The 17418-nt window shown below is 40.6% G+C and overlaps 2 protein-coding genes across 3 annotated transcripts; one reads left to right on the forward strand and one right to left on the reverse strand.

Moving 5' to 3' along the window:
* Window positions 1-1662: 1662 nt before the first annotated feature.
* LOC109143104 (uncharacterized) lies at window positions 1663-8955 on the forward strand. The gene is made up of 5 exons (XM_019279220.2): window positions 1663-4288; window positions 5142-5570; window positions 6851-6937; window positions 7028-7069; window positions 7223-8955. Exons 1-4 carry the CDS (start codon window positions 3958-3960, stop codon window positions 7057-7059), a joined length of 879 nt encoding a protein of 292 aa, XP_019134765.1. The 5' UTR covers window positions 1663-3957; the 3' UTR covers window positions 7060-7069; window positions 7223-8955.
* Window positions 8232-11394, reverse strand: LOC104933420 (free fatty acid receptor 2). Of its 2 annotated transcripts, none has more exons than XM_010748863.3 (2): window positions 11244-11394; window positions 8232-10597 (listed from the first exon to the last, which is right to left on the reverse strand). In XM_010748863.3, exon 2 carries the CDS (start codon window positions 10356-10358, stop codon window positions 9345-9347), a length of 1014 nt encoding a protein of 337 aa, XP_010747165.3. In that variant the 5' UTR covers window positions 10359-10597; window positions 11244-11394; the 3' UTR covers window positions 8232-9344. The 2 variants fall into 2 exon arrangements, with proteins under 2 accessions (XP_010747165.3, XP_010747166.3); XM_010748864.3 differs by having other exon boundaries at window positions 8232-10600; window positions 11244-11379.
* Window positions 11395-17418: the final 6024 nt, after the last annotated feature.

The following is a 17418-nucleotide window of genomic DNA, read 5'->3' on the forward strand; positions in this document are numbered from 1 at the left end:
TTTATAGATAGATAGATAGATAGATAGATAGATAGATAGATAGATGTGTTTAATGTTAGTAATTAGATTAGAGTAGTTAAATAAAGTCCTTCTGTATATATTTAAAAAAACTCAGCTTGCAGCAAAGATGTTTGGCTACGGAGCCGTCAGCCTCGCCTTCTTCCTCGCTGCGTCCGCAGATGGTGTCTTGTCAATCACTCTCCTCTCTAAGAAATGAGAGCGTCTGGCTAATTAACAGCGCGCTGCACTCCACCAGTCGAGCAACAGCAAACGTTCACACGGACCAGGCAACACAATTGAGGCATCTCGCCCACCACGTCTCCCCTAGTCATTAAGTCGCCCACCTCACATCTCCAACATAGAAAGAGTCCCATTACTTGGCCTTCTCTGAATCACCGGCCCACGCCAGGCATTTTCCTTGTCAATCAAACCAAAGGGTAAATATTGGTTGTGTGTGTCGAAGGACTGACAGGAGAAACTTGGATTTCTTTAACAAGTGACAGCGCCAACTGGTGTTTTTGTGGTGATTTATATTGCAGTTATGAGACGGTAGGGATGTGGTGAAGTCACCACGGTGTGGGCTCCAAAGTGTCTTATTACTGTATGTATGGTGCGCCGGAGGCTGGGTTACATGACAGGATGTATGATAGGGGCTGGTCATGTGCTGTGTGCCTCAAGAGGGCAATAAGAGTGAACAGACTGCAGGAACCCTCGCTGCAGAGTAATGGAAGATGTCTCATTTGGAAACTAATAATTCTACCAGACGAGAACCTACCGTGCATAACTAAGGGAACGAGTTGGCTTAGGTTAGTGTCCGAGGTAGAACCCATCACTCTTTCTCTCTCTCTCTCTCTCTCTCTCCCTCTTCTTATCTTGGTTTTTCTCTCTCTTGAAACACACACACACACTTCCTTTATTCCCACTGTCCCCTGTATCTTTTTGTTCTGCCCTCCCACCCCTCGGTACTCCAGGTGTGCCCACTCTACATGCGGGTACAAATGGTGTATGTGAGTGTGTGCATTTTTGTGTATGTGCATGTGCAGGGGTGTGTGTGTGTGTGTGTGTGTATTTAGCTCCACAGTGAGCATGAGTAATTCAACGGGCTTCACATTTTAGCATCTGGCAGTACGTGTGCACACGTGTGTGTGTGTGTGTGTGTGTGTGTGTGTGCGTGTGTGTGTGTGTGTTCCCTGAGCTGCACAGTCCCGGGCAGGCACGTTTGCTTCATTCATAACGCAAACCTGAATTACAGGCAATTGTTACAAATCTCAAAATCAAATCAATGTAAACACACGAGACAGAAAAGAGCACAAAAGGAACAAAACGTTTGTCTCTCACTCTGACAGATGCTCGGCGCAGCGAAGCGATGATTGTACTTCTTCTTTTTTCTTTTTTTTTTTTATTCGTTTAGTTGCTGAACTTGTCTACTTTGACTTTTATTTCAGATTTTTTTTTTTTTTTTTTTTTTTTTCAAAATCCATGAAGTGGAGTTAAAAATCATATCAAGTGGAGGGAGACAAAAAAATAAAAATCAGTTTTGTTTTTAACAGAACTCACTGTGTGTGGTTTGTTGTTTGAAGCCGGTCTCTCTCTCTCTCTCTCTCGCTCTCTCTCTCTCCTCTCTCTCCTCTCTGTCTCTCCTCTCTCGCTCTCTGCCTCTCTCTCGCTCTCTCTCTCTCTCGCTCTCCTCTGTCGGCCTCTGCGGTTGGAATAGGATGCGAGGTCAGGCGAGTTGCATCAGCTTGCTTTTTGCTTCCTGCTGAGTAAAGACCCTCCGCTTTTGTTGTGTTTGCAGGTTTGTCTCAGAGGTTGTTTTTTTTTTTATATTATGATTATTATTATTATTATTAAAATGTCTGAATGATGAAACACTCTCAGAATAAATGGCTGTCGCCAACAAATGATTTGAATTAGCGGGTGATAATGATTTGTAGTCATTACTAATCATTAATATGAAAATCGGTCATTTTCAACCAGTTTGTCAGGGTTAATTGTGATGAATTTATAACTGGGTTATTGTTAGAAATTAGAGGTGGAAATGCTCCACTTGTCCTCCTCTTGTCATTGACAAACATCTGTATCTATTCATCCTCGGCTACAACACAGCTTCACATGTTTAGTCATTTATTGTCAAACAAAATGATAATGGGTTTTGGCAGCTAATTAATTTTGGTATACCCTTTGTTTAAATCTGTTCAGGAAATATGAATTTATTTAGTTGCTTCTAATTGTGCGAAATAACACATTAACCACTAAATCGTGAGAGTTTGTTTGGGATATTTTAAGTTTAAATAAAAAAGAAAGAAGAAAATGTGAAGTAAGGTTATTCAAGGATTCAATAACACTACATAAACCCATGCAAGTACTTTAATGTGTTATTCGATGAGTGCATAAGGTTCTTATTCACCAGACATGTAGGAATTGAAAAGGGTGACACTGACCTTTACTAATACTGTGACCAAAAAAAGAAGAACTTTTGTCATTTTAAAAGACAATATGAAACCGGAAAGCAAAGGTCATTGTAACGTAATGATTATTTCACGAAGGTCTCTGACATTTTTAGCTCATTTTCCAAGCAATGCCTTTTTATTTGGAACAATTTTCGATTATTCTTGTTCCTCTGAAAGAAACAAAAAGAAAAGAAAAAAGCTCCTTTAAGTACCTGCAATCAAAATGTACTTACAGAAAGTTTAGAGCGAAGTTAAAGCCGACATTTCCCCCAAGCTGAACCTGATTTTTTAGATTTGTGTGTTTACTTAAATGTTTTATCATCATAATCAGCTGTTTCTTAGTTAACTGACTAGAAATACAAACTTTCAGTGGCCTAAAGGCTTTTTGCGAAAACATCCCTTTAGTACAAATCTTATAAGTCAAACAGTTTTGATGATTTAAAGAGTCTCTGCACTCCTGTAGAACAAACTGTAGAGTAACGGCAGCAGCACTTGCTTACTGTTGCACTGTGGTTTCTGTCAGCATGCAGACAGAGTGCCTATTTGTTTGCCAAGACACTGACATGTGTAGTTTTTTTTTTTCACCCTGACAGTCTCCGAGATTCAGGTTTCTGTTGAAGAATGACCTATTAATGAACCATCACCTCTAACCATTGTTACAACAACACACACACACACACACAAAGAAGCTGACACCATCACATTTTAAAGCACAGCAAGTTTCAGATTTAAGAGTGCCTGAGAAATTATTTCACCACTCAAGCTTGGAGTGGGGAACAACAGCAGCAGCATGGCAAAACTGCCTCAGCTGTGTTTGCTTCTTTTGTTTGCAGGCCAAGTACCAGGTCAGTCTGAATACGAGTCAGCCGTGTTAGAAAATGCGTCGGCTTTTGTCTAAACTGTCACACAGGTTCATTTACTAGCGTTTAACCGTCTCTGTTGAGCTTGTCAGATACATCATTTTTTGAAAGAAACAATATATTTTCATATATGTCGTGCAATGTAGACACGACATGCTGCTAATCGGTACAAAAGCAGACGGTAGACAGATGCGTCCTGTTTTTGGACTGTTATTTCTGTGTTTGCTGGTCTTCTTTGTCATCTGCGGTCCTGTTTGTGAGCAAATTAGTGCTTTGCTTATCTTATCTGCAGTATTTCATCATCACACTAAAAATGATCACTTCATCACACTGCAATCAAACAGATAGTCCAAAGCTTTTGAAATCTTTTGTACTCGAGTGCATCTGTATTAGTGTTTTCACAGTCTTTTTAAAAACAGCATTTTGTGTTTGGCGAGGTTTATCACATTGAGTGAAGTGAATGGTTTGGCGGATATAAAATTATACCCAATTGGCTATGAATTTAGTTTTTTCTGGTTCTTTTCGTTTCTGGTTGCCTTTGTCTGGAAAGCCTTGTTCCCAACTGCATAATATACAAAAGTATTTGTAGTTGACCTGCAGGTCTGCTCTGCACTTTTTAAAAGTTCCTTGTATGACACATTGTATTAATGGCTCTGTCTTTAGCCCTGACAGCGACCCCAGAGGGACTGAGAGTTAGACAGTACCCACCCTCGCTCAGTGTGATGCGGGGTGAAACAGCAACCCTGTCCTGTCATTTCAAAGTTGAATCCCTCAAGTATGGGGTTCAGTGGTTCAAAATGAAGTCGGAAAAGCAGCTCATCCGAAACTCATCCAGGCAGAACATTCTGATGAAAAATCAAACCTCCTCCCTGGTGATCGCTGAGGTAGCACCACAGGATTCTGGGTGGTATTACTGCGAGGTGAACGTCCTGCAGAAAGACCCAGAGTGGGGCAACGGCACCGAGCTGGTCATCTTAGGTGAGAGACAAATTGCTTGTTTCAGAAATTCATGCTTGGGTTATGTTGCTGGTAATTATGTCTCATTATGTATCTTTTGTGCACCAGATTCACAGCATTAAGCTCGATACGAGCGCCGGTGTGGACCATGCATCACCATAAAAGAAAGGGCCGGGATCAATCTATAAAAATTCAAGTCGTGAAATTCCCTCAGAGTTCATCTTTTTGCCTGAACAGTTTCATGACAGATCTAGAAATAATCACCCCGGTACCATGCGCAGTGCCTTGTATCGATCTTGCCCAGGGAATTGAAACTCACCAGAAAACAAGGCAGGGAGGGATGGTCAAATTATTATGTGGAAATCCTTCATGCGGAAGAAAAGCTTCTTTTTTTTTATTATTTGCTCTGGATGCAAAGTTGCCTCCACCAAAAAACAAGTGATATTGCATGTTTTTATTCTTAAAGGTTTTATTCAAATTTTATACCATTTTAATTGTTTTTTTTTTACAATTCACTTTATAATACTGGCTTTTTTATTTGTTGAAGCAAAACATTTTGTAATATTTGTTTCACAGTGCAAATGGTAATTATGTATATTACTAACAGGAGAAAAGCACCAGGAGAAAAGATAATTAAGAGTAGCAAAACAGATTTTCTTTTACTTTTCATCAACATATTTCTTCTTCATTCGTCCTTGTTTTTACATAAATGGCTGTGATGTGATTAACACCACCACATTTGCTCCTTTCGTGCTGCTGTCCTATTTTCATTGCTGTCTTTTATAATTTGCCGCTGCCATGACCCAATTTACCAGTCTAAATTATCTCATCTGATGTGTTATTTTTGTTTCTGATTCATTTTTTCCACCACTAGCACCACCTTCTGCTCCCCAAATTTACCTCCAGATTCCCCCGGATCCACACGCCGGTCAGTGGGCTCTCCTCTGTCTCACCGGGGGATTTCACCCCAGAGAGCTAACCCTCACCTGGACCCACCAGAGCACTGCAACCAATATCGATCGCCCGTCAGTCACCAATTGCACCCTTCCTGCAGCCACCTCTCACGGTAACCTCTCTGAGCACTGGACTGACGGAGCCCTGCTGTCTTTAGATTGGTTGGTGAACTTAACAGTGAGTCAGCCAAAGTGTTTCCAGGTGATTGACAACCACAGCCAGGAAGCTTACCTCTTCAGTGTGTTTTTCCTCCCGCTGAAACAGTCTTTGGACGCGGGAGTTACTTACACATGTGGGGTCCAGGACCACCCTGCCATGAGCACGGCTCTGACTGCTTCCTTCACTTGGGGTAAATAAATACAGAGAATCAATTCATTTTTAAAATATGATAATTTTATACGGTACAAATTTGTCTTAGAAGCATTAAAGTCACTGGTTATGGAATATGTATTTTTCACCAGTTTAAATTTCCATTTGGAAGTTTTCTTTTAATGATATCCTAAATGTTCCTCAAAATAAAAATGTTTTAATTATTTAACTTTGCTTCAGGGAAATCATGTTTTTTCTTCTGTCAGTCTGGTATGACAAATTACTCTAGATACCCGTGTTCGCTTTGAAGAAGAGGCCTGTCAGAGGTATAAGTCACTGCTGTAATAAATGTAGAACACGTCATTGCAATTTGTAGGAATAAAAACACTGCACCAAATACCTCTCTGACTGATTTTAACTGCATCGTCAGGTTCCTACAAAGTGTCAGCCTGCAGATATGCTCCTTGGAAGTTAATTTTTTCGCTAAACCTGCAATCACACTGACATTATCACCTTAAATAGCAAAATTCGCGAGCCAGAGTTGCTAATTTACACATCCCAGCAGTTACGGAGCTACACGAGCAATCATTTGGAGTTGTGTTTTTGGCCTCCTGACAAATGTAAATTCAATAATTATTCTCCTTCTAGGTCTTGCTATGGCCTCCTCCAACGCCTGAGGGAAATGTATGATGGTGATAAACTAAAATAGTGGCATTGCAGGCAAGAACGCTGAAAAACAATGAGCACATTACATGAAATTACACGCTGGCATTTCTTCTATTATTAATAGCTTTAAGTTTTTATGGGCACAGACTTATCAATCAAATACTTCCTAGCACAGTTGCACAACACTTCACCAATGATTCAACGAGGACATTTTTATATATATCGAAACTTTGGAGGGGCATCAACAGGATTTTCACTTTTTGAACTCTGGACAACCCAAACTTCTTTCTTTCACATCGCATGTCTATACGCAACTTCTTTCAACAGCGACACAGAGTTCAGGGACACCACAACCTCACCAACCACAAGTCGCTTGTTCAGTGTTTGCCCTACTTGACTGTTAATGTGGGTCAGACATTGATCATTCCAAGGCAACAGCTTGCCTGCAATACTGCATACTTGAACAAATTAATGATTTTCCCAATCAATGTTTAAACACCTCTCCTCCCAGGGAGGAGGCCGAATGTCCATCAACCAAAGCCAGTTCAACCTTCCTGATTTAATTCCTGTCGTGCTCAATAACATGATAAGTCAGTGCTAATCAGTGTTTGCTTCTTCTTTTTCTTTTTTTCTTTTTTTTGCTCTATTTTGCAGACACTTCCCCTAACGAGCTGATTGGATACTTGAATATTCTCAAGATGTGTTTCCTCTCTGCGATGACAGTCGTGTTTTCATTGGAAGGTGAGTGAGCGAGCCTCTTAGCAAGAATTACAGGAAGTTGTTAAAAATATATATATATATATTTGATCCATGTGATCTTGCACTCCACAGCAGTCAAACATTTCTACCTGCGGGGAAAATGATGTCGGCCACGTGAGTACAATATTCTCCTCTGCCTTTGGCAAACACATCATGTACACACACATATGCGCAAGGCTGTTTTTCTTATTGCCTTATCCTTGTAACCTATCACACATTGTTAGGAAAAAGTCAACACTGACGCAACAACCAATTATTGTCTTCCAGGAAACACAAAATGAAATACGAGAGCGAGAGAGAGAGAAAACAAAAAAAGAGACCCGCTCATCTCAGAAGACCAACCTTTGACAAACAACATCACACAAATCAGGAGTCATTGCTGAAAGATGAGGACGCGTTCTCATTTAACATTTGATATTTGAAACATTCTGCAATATTTAAACCTCCTGCTCTATATTCTTCTTGGCTTTAACGTACTTTTACACCCTCTAAACATTGATGCAATGCCAATTTCTTTCTGCACATCAGCCGTCTCTCTCTGTAACTCTATCGCTGTAGCGTGCTTTTTTGGATTTGCTCATTGTGTCAGTGTGGCTGGTAGTCCGCACATCTTAGTCATTCACTCAAGTCTGTGTGTCAGAACGAATACTTCATGCATGATCCACCTTGTCAAACAGATACAGTGATCAGCTCAACCACCAGGGAAGGCCTAATCCTCACAAAACAGGATTACGGTCGATGCCAGCCTTTTTTTGCTTGTGTGATGCCATTGTTTATGTGTGCGGCGTGTGGAGTGAGATCTTGATTCACGTGTCGGAGGAAGTTCATTTTAAAATTTATGCCCGCCCACACTGCCAAGACTGCCAAATGCCAGCAATAATGACCATTAAATTTAGAGCAAGATGAGGAATATATAATATAACCAGATTAGTGATGTCAAAAAAGGCTTTTTCCTGCTCAATAGCTTTGCTATTGCTCACACATAATCCTCATTTTTTTTAATTTTAAACCATTTTTATGAAAGTCATTATATAAGATATCGTGATAAACTAAATTCTGTTTTGTATTTGCATGACAGGTTAACGTTCGTCACTCCTTATCCTTATCTCTCTCACGCACACAAACGCACCTTGTGCCTCGCTGTCAATAATGACATTAACGTTTGTTTATGAAAACAGTGTGTCGTGGTCAGTTTCCTTCCTTCCTCTTTTCACGTATGCTCACGCACGCACACAAACAATCCGCAGCCTGTACAAAATAATACATTAGTCATGAATTCTGTAAAATACGTTTATATGAGTTGCATATGAAAATATTGTTCTGTGTTATGTAATTACAATCCCTGCCACTCTTACTATATACATGCTACTTTAGTACCACATACACTCACGGGCCACTTCATTAGGTACACTTGTACGATCTAATGTGATCAAATCAAACAGATCTGATATAAATAGGCATTTTAAATTAATAATTCAACAATATATCATTATCTTTATCATTACTCAGGTTGTAGTTTGCTGTGTCGGACTGCATTGTGTTGAAAGGTGTTTCGGATATTATGGCCACCGTGTTTACACACATGAGACGGCCATAATGTTTTAATAATTTTACAATCACCACCCACTACAACCTCAGTTATAAAGTAAATTTATGACCTTTCTGACAGTGTCAACAACAACTGACAAATTGTAAAGTTCATAAAAGTGTCAATTCATGGCAGGGTTGTTGTATTGCATCATATACCTAATGAAATGGCCAATAGGTGTATGTCACATGACATATACAACATCTGCTTCCAGTCAAATAACATGAATAAAAAGTGCTGTTAACAAAAGTCTGCGTGAGAATGGTCATATACTCATGAGAAGCAAAGAATACAAAGTCATTTTATACACACTCGAACCTTCTTTCACATCTCGCACTTCGCAGTTCTCTCGTTATTATTTTTTTCTTTTTCCACAATATGTGACAACAATGGGCACGTTGCTACAAACAGACGGCATATCCTGCTCATGGTTAAAGCGGGTAGGAAAGCTTTATCTCTTATTGCTTAGAGATGACGTCCGAAGCTGTTGCTTGGATATTTATTTTGTTGGTGTCTCCGTCTCAGCAGCAGTCCACAAAAACCTGCAACTGCAATAGCGGAGCTCTTGTAAAGTCTTGCTGTTGTGTAATAAATATTTTTCATTTGCATGTGGCAGTTCAAAGCAGGGACAGGGATTTTCCTATCTCGACTCATTTCTGAATAGGAAGTCCATCAGAGAAGTGCTTCTCTGTGTTTAGTGAAACTTTTTCCTGCATGTAAAAACATAAATATTCATTTCCTGATTGCTGATAGAGAAATGAATCATTGGAGCGGGTTGCTCGCAGCTTCCTTTCAGTCAGCTCAGATAGTATTGGTACTGCTTCCTCTCTCTTTTGAAGACTCACTATTTCCTCCTCCCATGGAGCAGAACGCAGGCCAGGATATGAACCTATTTAGGCGAGTCTTAGCCCCTTTCAACATACTACCCACAGTCCCCCTCACAGCAGAGGACGACAGGTAGAAAATAATAGGGTCTAGACAAGCATTAAAGGTGCTGCAGAGCAGGGCCTTGTCTCTCCAGTTAGGACTTTTCCATTGAATAAAACCGACAATGTGCGAGACGTTATAGGGGCCGAAACATAAAGCGAACACCAGCAGTGTTCCTAAAGCCATGCCAATGGCTCGGTTGCGCCGGCGGTTGTCAATGTGCTTCAGCTTGGACAGGATCTTGATGAAGTTGATGTAGCAGAAACAGCAAATGAGGAAAGGGATGCAGAAAAGTACAATACAGAGCTCCAGACGCACGGGCAGGAGGACGTTCAGCTGAGCCTCGGTGAAATTCTCATAACACACCTTCCTTTGTTCAACAGGGGCAGGGGTGGCTGAGACATTCTGGTGCGAGGAGGGATTCTGATGGGAGTGATCAGGGCTGATTAAAGGCACGATGTACACAATACTCAGGTTCAGGATGGAGAAAATCCAGAAGAAGATACTGGCGGCGACAGCATATATAGGCCTGCGCTTTAGGGTGTGCTGGATGGGGAAAGCCACACCCAGGTAGCGCTCAACGCTGACCGCAGTGAGGAAGAAGGTGCTGTTGTAGATGGTCATGTAGAAGACGAAGCCAGACAGTGGGCAGAGGACATAGGGCATTTTCCAGAGCATGTCGTCCATCGCTTCCTGCATCTTGAAGGGCAGGAAGATCAGAAAGAGGAGGTCAGAGATGGTCAGGTTTAGGAGCAGGATGTCAATCGGCCTGGGCTTCTGCCGCACTTTCTTGCAGAAAGTGTAGAAGGCGAGGACATTGGCTGGGAATCCCAGGACAAAGGTAATGATGTAGACAGACAGACACAGCCCAGTGTGGCATCGCTGCATGGTGGCCTCGGTTGTAAATCAGTCAGTCAGAGACGGAGACGTGTCACATTATGTCCTTGACTCTGGAGGGAATGAATACACTGCGGCGCAAGGAGGTTTGATCTGTCAGGCCGTCTAAACCACACGAGACGAAGGATTCTTATTGGGTCAGCGGCCTGGAACAAACCCAGTGAGACAGCGTGGTTTTCCTGTCCCCAACGATAAACCAACGCTCGTCGTTCCCTCAAGGGCTTTGAGCTCTGCTGATAAGAGAGAATGGAAAGAGATTACCACACTGCACACCACAGTATTTCGACCTAGTGTCCATTTGACACTTAAGAATGCACTGCTATACTTTTTATACATTCAATTCTAGCCTACACGCTGGAAGACAACAAAAAGAAACCAGAGATAAACTCTAGTTTCTTTTTTCCTCCTCTCTTTCCCCTCTTAATTTCTTTCTATATCCATACTTCAGAGTTTATTGTGGAGCTGAATTATCTCTTAATGAGGAGCCAGCATTTCGGTCCAGCACATGGGTTTGTACACAAACCGTAATGCTGTGTTATTGTCTTCTCCGTGTCGTAAATACAGTACAATGATGCTTTTATCATTAACTCGCAGCCACTGTTTTCAGTACATGCACAAATACTGGACATGCTGTGAAAATGATGACCCTCATAAACATAATGACTTAACTACAGCCTGGGAAATGAGTGTCTCAAAGCTTTGGCTGGCACAGCTACTCTACACGCTTTTGTCATCAAAACAATGTAATGTCTGTATCTAATTCATCTTTTTACAGAGTGAATGCAAAATAAAAAAGTGGAATCTAAAAAGCACACACAAAGAGAAAGTGTATTTTAAGGAACCGGCGATGGAAAAAGTAAAAAGCTAGTATCTTACCCTTTATGTGCCGAGCTGCACCACACAAAAATGATCCGTGTGACTGAGCTCAACAACTCTTATAGTCCAGTGACAAAGCAGGGGGAAGTCTGTTTTGTACCAACCTCCGAAGGAATGTGACGAAACCAAAGAAGTAGCACAAATTTGAGCAACACTTCCTCCCAGCTCTCTATTTTGATGTTCACCAAGAGAAACTGTCTCAAATGTTACCTTATTCCACTGTGCAGTTTCTTGGCACCACCCACATGTGGTGATTGCTCAACTGTTTTATTTGATCTCCTCTATTCACCAGCCTTCAGCTCCTACCTGCTGTCGCCCGGCACTTCCCCCTATTTACATGATAATCTAAACATCCAACGCAAATTATTATAAAGGTGATACTGTTGCAATTTATCTCCCACGCTCAGCAAACATAGTTACCCTGGTAACAGCTGGCCTTTTTTTGCAATATGAATAGTGCTGCAGGTCCGCGCAACCCTGTGTGATCGTAGGTTATTAGATCACATTTAGTTATCCGTGCCCACTGCTTCTACATGGACGCCTCTTTATTATGAGAAGGAGAGAATAGGCATTTGACACAAAAGAGACGACCTGCTGTCAGAGCAGTCCCTCCCTTCACAACATGTGAGGGCAGCAGGGCCAGCCATATGGTTATCCAAACAGAGGCCCGTTGTTTGGAAAGCCATATACACAATAATAAAAAGATATGTCGTGGGGTTTATTCAGAGAGGACTGTTGAGACGTCCCACGTCACTCTGTTGAACATCATGGCGGAAAAAATTAAGTCAGAGACCAGTGTCCTTTTCTAACTTTGCCGTTTATTATTACATTAAGGTCAACTTTCGGTTGAACTGGTGAGATTGGTGTAAGTGCACGTAGTAGCTGTTAATTTCACAAAGCGAGTGGAAAGAGGTTTTGAAATAATACTGACTCAGAGGTGTAGAAAGAGTCCTTTTGATGTTGCCTAATGTATGTAAATCACTTTGAGGCGCTTTCACTTGAGCTTAGTCCTTAAACACTTGAGTCTCATGTGTATGTTTTGGATATTTTGTCTGACACGGTTCCTCATTAGATATTTGTTCCCTTTATCGTGTCAGTCACTTCTTAACCCTGCTATTGATCTTATTTAAAAACCTTCTTTCAACTCCTTCCAACCCTTTTGAACCACAAAGAGAATACGTTTGAGTTTCGGTTTCACATGTTCCCGTCTTAAATTTGTATTCAGCACATAAATTTAGACGACTGCGGTGTGTTGTGCAAGCTGGTGTGTTCCACTGTGACAGCTGGTTTTATGGAATGACATAAGGGATTTTCTAAGATGCTGTTTGAGCACAAACTTTACTGTAACACTTGGTGATATTTCATCACTGCAGGACAACCCTGTTTCAGTAATTAGTCAGAGACAGTTCACCCTCTTGGCTAGAGACAGAGGAGCAAATCAAAAGAGAAAGGGAGACGGGGTCCCATTTTACATTTTCACATTCCATATTTTACTTTTTCTTATCATCTAAAATGAAATCAGAGCCAGAATATTATTTTTCACATTAGCCTATTAAAGTTGTCTCCACTGCCAAAGGAAAATCTTATACACAGGACTGAATGTGTGATATAAAGCAAGGCTGGATCATTGAACATTTCTTCATTTAGTTAATAACTTTAACTGCAAGCTGCAAGAATTATTATCAGTGTAAGGAAGGAAGAGGTGGAGCATAACCATAACCATGATTTTAGAAATACTGAAGCACCCTACTCACTTACTGTTGAGTGAAAATATAAATGTTCAGTTATATTTTCTGTATATTTTATTCCCCAGTGCACCCCGGCTACTTTCCTTATTTATTTATTTAGTCTGCTGGTGTAAAAGTAGTTGAAAGTGAATATAAAATTCCACCATATATTTCAATTTTGTTCATATATTTTATATAGATTACATCCTCCCGCAGGCTGATTAAGCCTCCTTGAACACAGAGTACGTGACTTTAGTGTGATCAGTGAGAAGTACAACTCAGAGGAAAAGTAGACTGTCCACCCAGGAAGAATGACGGCATTTCATTTTCCTCAGCAAATTTGCTCATATTGATGTGACAAAGCCCTCCAGCAGCTGTAGTAATTATGTATGACAGCAGAAAATGAGTAAGTGAGGTCATGTTATTATACAGTGACTGCATAGGGAGGAGGTCAGGGTGGAAAGATAAATCACATCAGAACACAATCATTTCCTAACCGTATCCCAAATTATCAATCCTGTGACTATGACGAAAACACATTGACTTGCACAAGTTTTAAGTCTAATTTTAACTTGTTTACCATTGTTTTTGTAGCTAAGTAGTAGTAGTATAGCACTGTAGGAGGAACTGATGACGTCTGCGGCAGTAAACACAGCGGATTCATTCTTTCTGATGTATTATGTCTTGCTTTTGAATGCACAAAATAAACAAAGGCGGATATTCCTGGCAGGCGTTGCATGTATGTTTGTATAACATGAATGTATAAAGGTGTAAAAGAGGATTTTCCCAGCAGAAGTGGTTTGAATGGCGTCGGATGTTTAATGGCAGCAACTGCTTTTCAGAGTTTGGTACACTGGAAATGAAGTTTAAACTGATGCAACAGGATGATAGTTGTGACAGAGCGGAGCATACAAAACAGAATAAGGACATGGCTCCGATGCACAGCATTGAAGTACGGAGAAAAGCCTGCAGAGCAGCAGTCTGTGTGGTTACTGAAGCAGCAGGAATAGAATCATACATTATACAAGCAAGAAGTAGAAAGATTTATTGCTGTGCCGATGCTGTATCAGGCCTCAAATATCAGAAACAGAATTATGTAGGTTCCTCTCTTGCTATCAAAACACTCCATAAAAGCATTGATGACTTCTTTTTTTTTTACAGTTTTGTAAATTAATACATTATTTCACCAAAATAGATATAGTTTATTGCTCTCACTGATTCCTGTTAAGTATCCCAGAGGCTAAATAGAGAGGTTGGGCTGTAATGTTTAATGGAGCTGCTAACTATAAACGAATTAGATTAGTGAGCATTTTAAAAGCAGTGTTTTAGTGTCCCACGGAGTCGCCAAGAATAAAATATGTGAGAAAAAGCAAATTGTTTTTGTATTAATTATTTTTGAAAAACTGATAATATTAATTGAAATTGGGCTTCGAAAAACCTGCTTGAGTCCTTATATGAGCCACCGTACTGTAGTGTGATATCACGCTTAAAAATAAACTGGCCATCACCGGGTCCTTCTGCTTTGTGCTCACCGGGAAAGGCCACTTTGAAGTTCAATTGACATGGCTCTTATGAACAAAGTGTCAGAGTGCTTTTGTTGTTAGAGAGCGCAAACACGGGCAGCGTAGACAAAAGCTGCTCTGAATGTCGCCAACGGCCTTTTGAAGAGCAGGTACTGGGGAGAAAAAGAGGAGGTTAGTGATTCAATATGTGGACGTTACTTTGCTTCCCCTTCTTGGTTTATCATAAATGATGAAAACGCGTACACTCAACTTCCTTAGAACTTAGGAGAAAGGGGAAGTGACAAAATCTGCAACATCTGCAACACCCTGCACAATTTTAAACCTTTAATTTTACTTGTCACATGCTGTTCTGCTGCAGTGCTAAAGAAACACGACGCACCAGTGATGGCAGAAGCACTTAGGCTCATAGAAAAAGTGCCAATATCACAACCGTAAAATACTATTATCAGTTAAATATATAAGTATCATTTTAAGAGTAGTTCCTGCAGAAACATTGGCTCCTATAACAGATATATTGTTAAGCAGTATTAATGCGTATGAGGTATTTTACCGTTGCAGCTGCTCGACGTGTAGCAAATTTGAACTACTTTACAGTTAGGTAGTTTAATCCAGTTGTTACTAATCTCTCCAAAGAGTCACAGGTTAGACCTGAAGGATGATGAGATTTATGAGAGAGGGAAAAACTGGGGTAAAAAAGTGAACTTTTCTCTGATATTTGCTTTTTTCCTGAAACATTGGAGAGTTTTATGCCTCTGGGCCTTGAAATGTTGAAACTCTCTGAGAAGTTTGGATGGAAAATCTCTTTAGTGGCATTGCTAACAGAACATAGATATCAGAAATATGACAAAGGGCCCAACTAGACACTGCTTTTATGAAGTCAAAAGGGTTATTAAACCCACTGGTTTTGGCACTGCCATTTATAAAACTATCGTGTGTTTTTTACTGGATTGTTGTGTAGTAGACGTATAAGTATGATAAAATGGAATCACCCAAGTAAAGTACAAGTACAGCAGAGTTGTACTTGAGTAATCGCGCTGTAGACTGTAAAATATTTAGTTTGTTTTCTTCCATTGCATTTCATTGATCTGTGGTCTAATGGGCTCTATCAATTACAGTATGTTGTTGGCAATCAACTCTACACAAGCCGCACTATTTTCATTTAGTTGAACACAGCAGGAAGAGCAAGGCTTGCCATAGCTCATGCGACTAATTTGTACAATTTCACAGTTTATCTGTCCAACATCTTGCAGCAGCGAGACTCGGGCTTATCAGCAGATTTGTTTTGGTCCAGAACAGAAGAGACTATGTCTCGCACAGGGCTGTGCACAGCCACAACAGGTTAGACGCGACGCATAAAGAATGATTGCCACTCAAATCTGCTTCCATCTTCCCTCTGTGCATTTGAAATAAGTAGTTAATTGTGTCGCATCAAGTAGATATCTCAACAATGAAGTGATTGCGGCTCTGTGCTTCATGGACTTGAGCGTCCCAGAAGCATCCTCCACTAATCCCTCTGTTAATACCCAGAGCATGAACCTATAAGCTTCCTTATATTTGTGGTGGAGGAAAAAAAAAAATAACAACATAATTTCCCATCCAGACAGAAGAGTTCAGTGGCTGCTAAGCCACCATATTGCTATTTGAAGAGTGATTTCGCTTCCAACAAAGCTGCACTCATTTTATTCCCAGTGACACATTCATACAAAGAAGTTTGCCATGTTGAAAAGATAATTTTGCACATTTGGACAGCAGTCTTATCACAAGTGACCTGAGTCCAAAGAACAACTGTTAGAGGACAGAAATCTGTAAGAAAACTAGACGACAGTATGAAAGCCATGGAGGCGAAATAGATTTTCGGCCCCTGGCTCCCCGCCCATACCAACTAATCACTTTTCTAATGATCACATCAATTCTTTTTGTAGAGGCGTACCAAATGGAAACGTTCCTGTAATTCCCTTTCAGAGTGCTCTGCAGTTTACTCTCATTGCCAACACGTGCAATTAATATTTCGGCCAAGAACATGTTGTGACACCCAGCTTTGTTTGAGTCTCCTGAACTTAGAAACCAAGATTCATTTCCAATCTGAATTTGTAAGGTCGGGGTCAATGTGTCAAACTTCTCCCTCTATACTTGGAACAATTCCAAGGCACACAAGGGTAGAACGAATTCCGGTTGTGGGCGTTTATCTGCCGTTGCTGGGAACTCACAAAGTGGTTGTAAAAGCAAAGCTGATATCAATGCGAAGCCGAATGTATGGATGTGCTTAGAAAGTGGTCAGAGATCAAAAGCGCATACAGCAGCTAATGTTTGAGGTTCCTAGGCAATAATGATCCTGCGTCATTTGCCGTTGGTTATGAGCCTGAAAACGATGAATATGCACAGTTTGTTGATTGTTTACAGGGCTTTTTGAACTGTGCTCCGCCCTCGCCCGTCTATTGTGTCGCCTTCATTTGAAAACCGGCCTCCATTATTTGTCTGCGTTTTATTTAATGTACAATTAGATCCTTGATTACCAATATTTTTAGTTCTGCCTTTCACACAAAACCTGTTTCAATTAATCAGCTACGATTCAAGGTCTTGAATACAAAATGCTTTTAGTCAATTCAGAGCCTGTAAAGAGTTTCGTTTTTTATTATTCATTAGAGCAACAGAGGAGAATGATAAATATACTAAACCGAACTGACAGGAAGCCTAGATGTTGAAAAGCTGCTGATCTTCAGACCAGTAGCTTGGATCATGGAGATAAAAAATGTCTTAATGATCAAAAAGCATAGCACTTAAAATGCATCTCATTACGGGGAGCATAAGAGAGTTGAATCGATGCTTTTGTCAAACAGTGGATGATCGGCGAGATAAAAGGAGCCCCCAATTGGACCGGCGCCATGAGACAGAGGCGTCACACTCTCATTCTTGGAGGTCGGTGAA

The sequence above is a fragment of the Larimichthys crocea genome, chromosome XIII, assembly GCF_000972845.2.
Source record: "Larimichthys crocea isolate SSNF chromosome XIII, L_crocea_2.0, whole genome shotgun sequence".
Classification (NCBI taxonomy): Eukaryota; Metazoa; Chordata; class Actinopteri; family Sciaenidae; genus Larimichthys; species Larimichthys crocea.